Source organism: Stegastes partitus, unplaced genomic scaffold (assembly GCF_000690725.1).
Source record: "Stegastes partitus isolate 25-593 unplaced genomic scaffold, Stegastes_partitus-1.0.2 Scaffold970, whole genome shotgun sequence".
Classification (NCBI taxonomy): Eukaryota; Metazoa; Chordata; class Actinopteri; family Pomacentridae; genus Stegastes; species Stegastes partitus.
In genome coordinates this window covers 114,789-126,805 of record NW_007578701.1, presented here as the reverse complement: position 1 = coordinate 126,805, position 12,017 = coordinate 114,789, and the positions used below count along the sequence as shown (strand labels likewise).

The window sequence follows — 12,017 nt, the reverse complement described above, 5'->3', positions numbered from 1 at the left end:
TTTATAATTTTTTTTTGTTTGTTTGCTCCTTTTTAGATACTGTGGAAAAATATTCCCTCGCTCTGCCAACCTGACCCGCCACCTCAGGACTCACACAGGAGAGCAACCCTATAGGTACGACTACAGAGCCACATTCACTCTTTGTGTGCAGGTTGTTGGTTTTTATTTTTTGTTCATGTCACTGGGTTGTTATAAAGGAGAAGAGTCCTGTAGAAACATGTTGCTTGCATATCATCCTCTTCTCTCGCCTGCTGTCAGCATCCCTCCTTCCAATCCTCCTCACTCGATACAAAACTCTAGAGACGCATTATTTGATTTGCGCAATAGCACATTAACTCCCCCATGAAGAACTGCTTTTTCCCTCATTACAAATGTGAGTGAAAGCAGCAAACACTTTCGCACAGCATATTCTCAAGCAGACGCAGAGACAGACGCCGGTCATTTGTTAACAGCGTGTGGATGTTTTCCCAGGGATTACTTGTCTACATTTAGAACGGAGTTTATGTATGTTTTCTTATGCCATAAAAGCCTGGAATAATTATCCTACTGCTAAATAATTTGCCTGATGAAAAATGGTGTCCGTCGCCTGGGCGACAGGAGGTGGTGGGAGGGGGGGATTGGAGTAAAAGAGCTGAGAGGAAGGGAGGAAGTTTGGTGAAAATTGGGGTGATGAGGAGCATGGGCAGATGTCCAGACCCGGCAGCTGTGGTCATTTCTCTTGTGCTTATGAGACCAGGCTCAAAGTGATCTGCAAGGCTTTGGCTACTTGCCCCACCGAGTAAGGCTTTTTTGCCATCACAAGATTAAGTTCTTTTTTTTTTTTCAGGAATCATGGTAATAACACTAATCTTAGCAATTTTGTTTTGTGTTTGGAAAACTTTGGTTACCATTGTCAAAGTCTCCCCGCTCGGCCTCCACACCACATCAGCACAGCACATTTTTCCAGGTGCTTCTGAGGTACAAGTAAAAGTAACAATGCAACAGCAGTTCGGCACACATGCAAAAATTAATTTTGCACATTTACTACATTTGGATAATGAGTGTACCCTGGCTAGCACTGCTCGGCTTTGTAGTTACTAAGGTAGAGGAATGTTGGCCCAAAGTTTGGTGGAGGCCTGTTGACCACAGGGGAGAGAGAGAAAGACAGATGCAGGCCTCTACTGCCCCAGCCTGATAGCCTGCACTCTACACGCTGGCATGCCATTAAAGATCGCCGCTGTTTATTGTAATTTTTTGTGGAGATAACCGAGGGGTTCCTGAGGGACAGCCAATCGAGCGAGCTAATTCCACCAGAAGAAAAGATGTAATCTTCTCGTATAATTTTGCATGAAGAAACTTGGCAAGAGCCCCTAATTTTGCAGGGCTAGGACCAAATCTGTTGCGTGCTTATTTTGTGAGAGAAGAATGCAATTTTATTGCGCTGGCTGGAGATAAGAGGCAGAGCTGTTTCACCTTAAACAAGCTCCTCCATCATGTCTGGGACTGCGGGACTGCTGGGACTGTCTGTATGAGTGTGTGTATGTGTGTCATACATTATGCATCCCATTATGTTTCCCACAGAACAAACCGCAGGTTCCTGATTCATTATGCAGTGCAGTTGTATTTATGACTTGCAGCTTTTGTTGTATTTAGCTTCTTTTTTTTTTTTCGTTTGATATTTCAAATGGTTTAAGTGAAAGGCCTCCTCTGCTTTTTCTGCAGGTGTAAATACTGCGACCGTTCCTTCAGCATCTCCTCCAACCTGCAGCGTCACATTCGCAACATCCACAATAAGGAGAAGCCCTTCAAGTGCCACCTGTGTGACCGTTGCTTCGGTCAGCAGACCAACCTGGACCGTCACCTCAAAAAGCACGAGAACGGCAACCTGTCAGGTGAGAAGCAAGTCTTGTAGAATGTAGAGGTTTATTGCATGACAGAAAAAATTTTAATTTTCTCTACTGTTTGAAGCATTTTTTTCCCCCTTTTTCCATATTTTATCAGCGAAAACGAGAGCTGCTTTGCTGGTTTGTCAGATTCATAAATCCTTCTGCTGAACAACATAAAACATAATTTACTCATGATTGGAGAGGATCTTAGAGGCTGAGAAATTAAATTATATAAATCTGTCATCGACCTCTGCAACCACGCAAAATATTTTTTGAATGAGTTGCTTTCATCAGCAGCACAACTCACAGCTCATGGGTTTGATAGGTTGCATCACTCTGGCTCTGAATCAGCAGAACGAGCAGTGACACCTGGCCACAAGCCGACAGCAGCAGGAGGCTGCCACTCAATCAGACACAATGTGCAATCTATCAAATACAAAATCAATTATCAGCCAAGCTTTCACTTTTAAGCAATAAACAATACATTCCCTAACACACAACGCAGAAATAATAGACTGAAAAATGTCAGGCAGAACAGCTATTTCTCGAACGTAATAAAACCGTGACCTCTTAAACCTCGCAGACACTTTGGTAAGTGTATCATTACAAATGCTTTTGGTGCAGCCAAGCATTTTTAAATCTCACATAGCTTTATTTCAAATTGTAGCCAGGGTCCTGAGGTCTCCAAAGATACCAAATATTTCATGGAGTATTCAATGGAAATGTGCATAACACGATGCACAATCCAGGTTTTTCCCTGTGATGTAATGGGTCCATGATTACATCAGTAGGAAAAACTGGATTTCACTTACTTTGTTTTATCACTTTAAGCAGCAGATACAGACATCACATTGCAGTACAATGTGAAGAGAATGTATTTCTATTTCAAGATACCTATGGGATATTCAAAAGGATCAAATGATCATTGTTTTAGGTAATCACAGTAAAATATCTCAACAAATCAAAACTGTAATATTTTGTGTTTCTGCAGGAACTGCAATGTCGTCCCCACAGTCAGAACTGGACAGTGGCAGTGCCATACTGGATGACAAAGAAGACTCTTATTTTAATGAAATAAGAAATTTTATCAGCAACACAAGCCAGAACCAGGCATCACCGGACCCCTCTGAAGAAGGGTAAGCGCAGTTTTAATTCTGTTTTCCTGTGCAGATCTATATCTTCTCAGCTAAACAAGAAGATGCACGTCATTAATAATCAGTGTTTCTCGACCACGAGGGACAGAAAATTAGATACATGATGATTTTCTTTATAACACTATGCTTGCTAGTGTATCTGAAATTAGGAAATACTGTAACTTTATGACCATTGCTGGCTTCAAAATGGACTCAGAGGCCTTGGATACATGTAACAGTGGGTCAGCTGCTATCAGCCTATTCCAGACTTTCATACCACCCAGCCAGCCTTCGTTAATAATCGCGTCATAGTCCAAAGTCTTGAGTAGAGAGCAATCATCTGTAATGACATTTAAGATAATCGCAGGTTTTGGAAACGTGAAGGTCTTTATGGCTTTCGGGCCACATGTAGGAAAAAGATATCCATGCAACTTTGTCTGAGCATTATGCAAATAAATTCTTGTAGCTGTGATCAGATCAGATAGCAGTTGAGAGGTCCGCTCAGGTCTCTAAGTTTGTTTTCTTGCGCCTCATGTTGGTGTGATCACAGGACAGATTGTAAAAGCCAGATAGAGATCTCGCAGACCGACTCGTGATTGTGCAGAAGGCTTGTGAGAGCAAGACCGGGGGAGGGAGGGGAGGGAAGGAGGGGGAAGCAGAGCGTCGAGGGGGGGGGAGTGCAGCAGTTAGACCACCACATCTGGAACCAACATGTCTGCCTACAGGAAGAGGGTAGAGGGGGTGGGGTCAAAGGGTCGGCCTGTGTTTCCTTTCAAAGTGCTGCGCTCCTGACTACTTCTGATAGATACTTTATCCCCAGCAAATTACCACGTTTGAAAGCGTAATTAGCGAATCTGTTTTCTTAATCACAGAGTTCTCGCTCTCTCTTATGGAGCTAGTTCCTCCACGCAGCCGTGCAAGCCGAGCACGGCACGAATACCACCTCTTCTGCCCCGAACTCTCCGTTCCTGTGGGGGCTCTGTTGAAAGCGCAGTATTATCGGCCGCTGATAAACGAGGCAAAGCAATGCAAATCCTTGATGTGCTAAAATCTAATCCGCACAAATTCCCTCTTCCCCCCCCTTCTTTATGCTCAAATATGCTCCTTTCAAATGCAGGTATCTTGCTTATAAACATCCTATAATTATGTGGTGTTGTGCTTGATGTGTTTTGTTTCTTGTCCATCTACTTCTCCCGCTTCCCTTTTCAGCCTCTCAATCCTTTGTGCAAGAAATGGCATTTTTGGGAGCTGACGAAAGATGTCCCAGAGTGTAATTAGTGAATCAGTCTTAATGTGGTTCCAGATGATTTACCAAATGGTGGTTTCCTGTGGCGCTGAGACAGAGGGACAGATTAAGACTCAGGCAGTTTGGATAGCTGGCCCTCTCTCCCTCCACAGGGATGGAGGAATGGGCCGGTTGGCAGCACTCTCATAACTCTCCCACCAAATGGGGCTGTCAGCTAAATATTTTGCCTATTAGATGAATACGAGATAGTCGGGAAAATAAACAAGGAGAGAGGCAGAGCACTCCATTTAAGTGTTGCGCTGATCAGCCCAGTGCTGCTGTGCCCAAAGGGGCCCCAAAGCCTCGATGACAAACGGGATTCCGGCTCTGCTCAATCCCAGCTGCCATGTTCTGCCTCAGATCCACCTCTTCTTGCTTTCTGTCCCATATGTTCTGCCGTTTTGTATAGATCTGGAAAGTATTCTCAGAAGAACCAAAAACGAAATCATGCATGTACCAACCGAAAGTACAGACTTCGCTTAGTGTGTTATTCTTTATGTTACTCATTTAAGAAGAATCCATATATTTTCTGAAACAACAAAGGAATGTATTTACAATAAGTAAAGCTAAAAGGGTTGCTCTCACTTATGTTATTCATTCTTTATTATACATCTGCATTATCCAGCTGTGTTTATCTAATTCATGTTCCTGGTCTGCAGGTTAAACGGCGGCCCGTTTGAAGAGGAGAAGCCACTGATGGCCAGCCACGGGTCACGTGACCTGGAAGACGAGGAAGCAGAGGAGCTAGGCGCTGATGAAGAAGAAGGAGAAGAGAATAGCAACACCGCTGAGAAGGCGGAAGGAAAGGTGCTTCCTGGCAACCTCAGTGATGACATCATGCAAGATGAAATGGACTTCAGTGTGCAAAACGACTTGAACCTCAGCTGTAAAACCTCTCCCAGGAGGTACGTCTGATACAAGGACGCACGTCTAAAACCGCCTTTACGAGCACGATGCCGTGCTGTCAGAAAATATTTTGAAGATGCCTCATTTTTAATTCTGCTTGACCTGCAGGTATAAGGAAGAGGAGGAGCAGAGCAGCTACTCGGCCTTGGATCATATTCATCGTTTTTCTGAGATGCGCAAGCTGGACGAGAGCGAGCTGAGTGACGGGGATGGAGATGAGGACGATGGATCATTTGGCTCTCCTTCTCTGACCGAGGCAGTCAAACAGCCGCTCTTTAGGAAATCTAAGTCTCAGGTAACAGAAATGTTCTCACTGTTTGCCTACACATATATATATGTATTTATATATTTGTATTTAAGCCTGAAAGCTAAGTGCAACCCACCCTCTGCTTCCTCAGGCGTATGCCATGATGCTGTCTCTGGCTGAAAAGGACTCTCTCCACCCAGCCACCCACACCCCAGCTACCATGTGGCACAGTCTGGCACGGGCTGCTGCTGAATCCAGTGCCATCCAATCCCTCAGCCACGTATGATGACGCCCATTTTGCGCCTGATCTTTCACCTCTCTAACCCCCTCCTCCTCCTCCCTCCTCCTGACCCTGATCTACCTATGGCACTGGGAGTCCATTGCTGGGGGCTAATCTGCAGGGGCCCCTGATCGTCCACAGAGTGACTGCTGAGCAGAACCACGGCCCATCTGACTGCCTTACACACAAAGCAGGGTCACTGTCCAAGCAGAGCCCAGCCCCACACCTGACCCCTAAAAAAAAAAAAACCTTCTGGCAGATAGAGAGCAAAATGTCCCTCTGAGACCTTAAAATTGATTTCTTACACCAACCAGGATGTGGTGAAAATAATAATTCTAAAGTAATAATAGCTGTATTTATTCTTCTGAATTTCTATGTTTTGCACAGCAAAGGCAGCTGATAGATACGGAAGGTGGATGTGCTGATGTGTCACTGCTAGACTGGCCAGCACATAGAAGGGGTGAGGAGGACATTTTAGAGTGAGTTTGGTTGTGTCTCTAAGACAGCTGGTTTCAGCCTAGAATGTTTCACTGTGTGTAAAGCATAAGAACCAGAACAAGAATTCCCTTTAACCCCCGGAGATCCACAGGTGTTTCTCATAAATACATGTACTTGATGATAAAAATTGAAAGGTGGAGCGAGCAACCTTGGTTCAAATGAAAAACCGCTCCATGTAAGGACAGCACTAGCAGCGCTTTAATATCACTGAAGTCATTGAAGAACAAACGGGGAAAAAACTACAAAAAAAAAAAAAAAGTAATTGTCAAACTGAAATCAGGCCAGTTTCCGATCTGCGTTTTCATAGCTGCGTGTGTCTGCACAATCATAGCACTGTACACAAGTGTCTAACAACTGTTCTCCACTGCACTCCATCCTGCCCGCCTGCGCTATCTGTGAAAGGATATAAATAGATTGTCTTTTTAGTGGAAGAGAAGAAAAACACGTTTTTTTTTTTTTGTTTGTTTGTTTTTTTTGTTTTTTTTTTACTGAGATAAGTAGCCAGTGCTGAAGTTAATTGTTGTTCTGTAAAGGGCATATGTCTTTTTCAAAACTCTTGAATCCATCCTAGTCCACCGACAATACCACTAAATAGCCTGAATGCTAGTCGTTAGCTACTCCATGCTCGTGTGTCTTTCATTTTTAGACAATCATGATTTTTGTTTTCATTTTTTTGGTTGGTGTCGTTGTTGTTATTTGCTGTTGTATTTTGAGAATTGTATTTATTTCTTGGCAAACTGTAGTTTGTTTACTGAATAGCACTGCTCTTAGCCCAGGTGAAGGGGAGATTCCTAAAACCGGGCCTATCCCAGAGTTCAATGGGGTTTGTAGATTACATTTGAGTGCCGGATAGTATTAAACATACAATTCACTCCTTATTCTACTAATGAAACCAGTCGATGAATAGATATTACTTAGGGTTTTTTTTCTATGACAATTTAATGATTCAATTGTAAAAAATGAAAAACATTATAAAGAATGAATAAGAAAAAAAAAAAAAAAAAGCCAGGTATAATTTCTTCATAAGCGCATGATTGGTCTGGTAAGATCTGTATCTGACATTTTCTACGGTTGTCTGCAAGCTTGTGTGATGTTCGGTTCATGTTAATCCCTTGTGCCAAACTTATGATAAATAACAGATTACTTTTCATTTATTCTCCCGTTTTGAGGGACCAGATTTTTCTGTTTGTTTTTTGTCGTTGTTTTGTTTATAATCGATTTTAAAAAGTAATCAGCAAGTTGAGGTACTTTGTTTTAATGCTTTCTACAATGTAACTGTTATGCATTTCAATTCAATACTGTGGGAGGAACAACTAAGAAATAAAGGACTACAATGTGGATTGACATGTTTCCCATTCTCTCTTTATTTCTCCTCAGATGTTTCACTTGCTCTTTGTCTTCCGTCTCCCCTCACCTCTCCCCGCTCCATATAGTCCTTCTGGCTGCCCATCATTTTAGTCCCAAATTGAAATTTATCCTAAGAGACATGAGTCAGAACACCACCTGGCGCTTTCTTCTGGCGCTCCCATGGCCTCCAAGAGTGAGGGAGAGCCTGAACTCTGGTCCTCCTTTTTTTTTTTTTTTTTTTTTCTCGAGGCCTTGGCTCACATAGAGAGAGGGAAGCAGAGAAAAGGCTGGAGAGGGCTTGAATGTGGTAGTGGGAGCGGAGGCAGGAATGTGTCCTCTTTATTTGTGTCCGTTTGTGGGGCATGATGGATGAGGTGGGTAGATGTGATGACCTGGCTCATCGCTCAAACACTCAATAAGAGTCCCATCCTGCAGCAGGCCTCCCCATCCGGCACCCCCCTCTGTCACTGCTGCCAGCCAACGTGGGCGGACATTGTGGCTGCGAGGGTTGGAGGTTTAGCAGCTCCATTGTCCGGCGAGTAGCTCGAGTGGGGGGTTGGAGAATTGGGCATGACAGTGAAGATGGCTGGCGCTGACACTCCACATTTACAGTGCTCTTGGCACCCTAATGGATGGGTTGTTTTCTTAAGGCCTGTCGTCAGCCCTCGGGGCTCTGTGGGGCGTCCAGCTTTGATGAGGTCACAGAGGGTCAGGCAGTGTTGATGAGGTCAGCATGGGTCGTCCAGCTTTGATGAGGTCAGCTGCAGCGATGGTCGTGATGGTGTAGGCCGGGACCAGAATGAAGTGGCAGCAATATTGTTCCTGAGTATGGGTTTTGCCACCTGTACTCTTGTGGACTAATTCAAGCTGATATGATTATGGGACTTTGTCAGCAGTAAAGCAGCTGCACCCCTTTTCTGTAAGATTTGTATCTGCTAGTTCAGAGACCTGAGAGGACTCATTTTTGGACCACACTGACATTACATGACCTGTTAAGTTGATAGGTTGAATCTAACATTAGCGTACACACTCCTAGTTAGAAATTCAAGTGGTATAAGACAACATTAACCTTTATTTGGTTTGTGCCGGGCTTTGGACAAATTGAAACCAGTCTCCTTAACAGCTTTGTTCTCCTCTAATTCCTGATGAAAATGTATGGCTCTTTAGCAGCTAAATGCGACACCATCTCCCATCAATCGGTGGATTTTTTAAATTTATTTATTTTGTAGCTTTTTCTCTGACAACAGCTACGTGCTGCCGCCAAAACCAACTCTGTAGGATCAGTGAGAGTGAAACGAAATAGTAAAGCTTTAGGCCGCAAAACCAAAACAATGACCTGAAAGACACTATAAAACTCTGTGGGGCTGAAGGGAACTGCAGAGTTGGATTTAAATTCTCAGCGGTTTTTTAACGACAGCCCACTTCTTTTACGCTGCACATGGTCATTTGATCCTTTGTTTTTTATTTATATATGTGTGTGTTGACTGAAGCTGCTTTAACAACTATGTCCTTTTCTTATTTTATGGTCGTCACTTGTGTGACTGAAAAAACATGAAGAAAGCAGTGAAGAAACTGTGATTTAACATTAATATAGACTAAGACGTTCTGTTGTAAATAACAACAAGTACAGAGAGAATTCCAATCACTTACATTAGTACAGGTTTTTTTTTTATTTTTTATCATCCAAATATAGACAACACATTTTTTGCAGATGCAACTGAGGCAGCTGTTAAATTAGGTTTTAACCAACAGGAATTATACCTTGACTACGTCTGGAAACTAACTTTTCTGCAGCATTTTGCTCCCACTGCAATTCAAATTGCCCGTGTAATTACATCACCTATACATAAAAAAGGCCTCCTGTTTGACAAAAGTCTAAAGGCTCTGTCTCTTGAAAGAACACCAAAATATTATGAATAGACAGCAGAGTATGTAAAGTCATTGTGCCTGGGCAGCGAAGTGGTGCAAGGGTGAGTTTGGCAGCTCGTGTGTGTGCGCTGGTTTGATCAGTGTTGATTAGCACATGCCAATGTCACCCATGTATCCTCTCACACTTAATCAACACGTTCGGACGAGTTGCTGCCGTCATTAACCCGCAGCCTTTCATAAAGGGCTCAGTGTGTATCCAAGTGTGGCTGGCATGGCTGTGGACGTGTGTGTAAGTGTGTGTTTAAAGAGCCGAGGAAGTCGGACAGAAGAGCGCATATTAGTTAATGCAATCTGCTTTAGTTAAATGTGAAACGTGTGTGTTTCAAAGGGAACCGGATCCCCGAACTGCCGCGTCCCTACGGTGTGTGTGTGTGTGTGCTGTGGTGTGGTGTGGTGTGGTGGTGGGCACTCTGTGGGCAGCGCTTCGTGGGGCTCGGAGCCACTCAGCTAATGGGGCAGCTGGCACAGCCTCAGAATCCATCAGGCCTCATTACAGCTCTTGTTCAGCCACCGTCCACTTTTTTTTTCTACCTCTTTCTTCTTCTTCTTCTTCTTCTTCTTCTTCTTCTTCCTCCTCCTCACTCCAACCCTTCCTTCCTTTCCTCTGCCACCCAGCCAACCCTGTGTGGCATGTAACTGCCACCGGGCCGCTCGCAGGAACATACATCACACCCCCAGAGCGGCAGAAACGAGGCCTTCACAGCTGGCAGCTCTCACGCTGATTGACTTGGCACCCTTGCTGACTCAGACACCAGGGGAAACATTTCGTGGGGTGGGGTGGGGTGCATCCTTCGAGTGGGCTGGTACAGTAGAGGGGTGCTCGCTAACAGCTGGCAGATTTCGTTTGGGTTTCTCCCACAAATCACCACATCAAGTTCAACCTCCTGTTTGCGTCCTCCAGGACAAACAAACCCTTCGCTTCTTCCTCTTCTTCTCTGCTTTATCTCCGAGTCTTTTCTGCAGCCCCCCCCCCCTGTCTACTCCCTCTTAGAAAGCAGTAGAGTTTAAGGCTGCGGTTTCATTACACTGTTTGTTTTTCTCCCTGGAGGCTACGGGTCATTAGTGTTATTGATGGACAGTCGCTACAGTCCCAGGGAACGGGGCAAGACAGAGCAGAGCAGACGTGCACATGGTTTTAATATGACGAGTCTAATCAGGATAGGCGTGGTGGCAGAACCACTCGGAGCCTGCTATTGAAATCATCTCTTTCTTTTGCTAGTGGAGTAGATTAGAAAATAACTCATCAGGCCTTCAGCTCAAGGTTTTTAAAGGAGTGGTGCAACGATGAAGCTTTGGGTACATTTGGCGCAACTTGTACATAAAATACATGCGTCAGTGCAACACAATTTGACTATCAAAATGAATTAAAGTATAGCATGAACCAATCAATCATGTGAACTCCTGCTCAGAGGTTTTTCTCTTTTCTGCGCTGAGCTCCACCCGGTGGTGGAAATAAAAATGTGCACCTACCTGCATATTTAAGTTTGAACACCAATTAAATAAAACAAACCTCAAATGCAGTTTCTGGTCAGGACAAAGATAACTTCTGCTAAATGATACATGCAGCTTTTCTCCAGGCATGCGGTCAGACAAGCTGACACGTCGAAACCAAAGATACGCTCCGTGCACCACACCGATTCAGAGTGTGGGAGAGTTTCTCGATACACATCTTTTTGCAGCCCTCACATTTTCACATTTATTTTTTCAGGCAACAACCAGACAAATGGTGCAGGACTTGTTGAAATGATTTCCCCTCTCGTTCTTTTATCTGGGCAGACGGCTTTGTCAGCTGGAGTTCAAAACACTGTGGCCTTCTGGGAGATCTGGTTCAACGCAGAGGGGGCAGAAATTATCTCTAAAACGTGTAGCCGTAGCAGTAAAGTGATAGAATCTCTTTTGCAAAAGAGTGGCGTATGCTTAATTACAGAGAAAAAGTACCCATGATGCGATCTCACCTTTTACGGGCTATTTCATCGCCAGTTTCCTGCACCCCTCTCTTTCTCTCTCTCTCACTCCTGATAAGCCAGCATGCATTCAACAGTATTTTTTTTCCCCTCTAGAAGTCTTTCAGCACAAAGACCATCTTTATTCATTCACTGCAATAAAACAAAAGTGGCTTTTTGAGGTCCTGACATCACTTCAAGTGAACCAAAATTATGTCTGAATCAGCTCCTTTTGGTGAAATCATTAAAAGGACCAACGGTGCAGCAGTGTGCTGAACATACACGAGGTCTGGCTTCTACTAACTATTGATCTTTGCGTTCAGATATATTTGGTCATGCCAGCCCCTCTTTTGTGGTACCTGGGGTTCTGTGTGCCGGACTGATACAGCGGTGCAGTGGCCACCCAGAGCTTGGTGGATGGATGGCCTCTCTGGGCCTGTTTGACTGGAAACAGGTGTGTGTCATCCGAAGATGAAGGCCCAGCCGATAAACATTATTGGAGAACATCTGCTGCTTGTCACAACACAGGGCGAGCCGGAGCGCTCCGCCATCCATCAGCCACACCGGAGAGTGGGTGCGGGTGG

At 44.3% G+C, this 12,017-nt stretch overlaps 1 protein-coding gene across 9 annotated transcripts in view; it reads left to right on the top strand.

Moving 5' to 3' along the window:
• mecom (MDS1 and EVI1 complex locus) overlaps positions 1–7,558 on the top strand; it is a 132,081-nt gene extending 124,523 nt beyond the window's left edge. For all 9 annotated transcript variants that reach the window (XM_008294547.1, XM_008294544.1, XM_008294548.1 and 6 more), the window contains 6 exons: positions 37–114; positions 1,702–1,871; positions 2,857–3,001; positions 4,943–5,188; positions 5,298–5,484; positions 5,588–7,558. In XM_008294547.1, coding sequence (XP_008292769.1) covers positions 37–114; positions 1,702–1,871; positions 2,857–3,001; positions 4,943–5,188; positions 5,298–5,484; positions 5,588–5,722 — 961 coding nt within the window. In that variant the 3' untranslated portion in view covers positions 5,723–7,558. The remainder of the gene's footprint in view (positions 1–36; positions 115–1,701; positions 1,872–2,856; positions 3,002–4,942; positions 5,189–5,297; positions 5,485–5,587) is intronic.
• Positions 7,559–12,017: the final 4,459 nt, after the last annotated feature.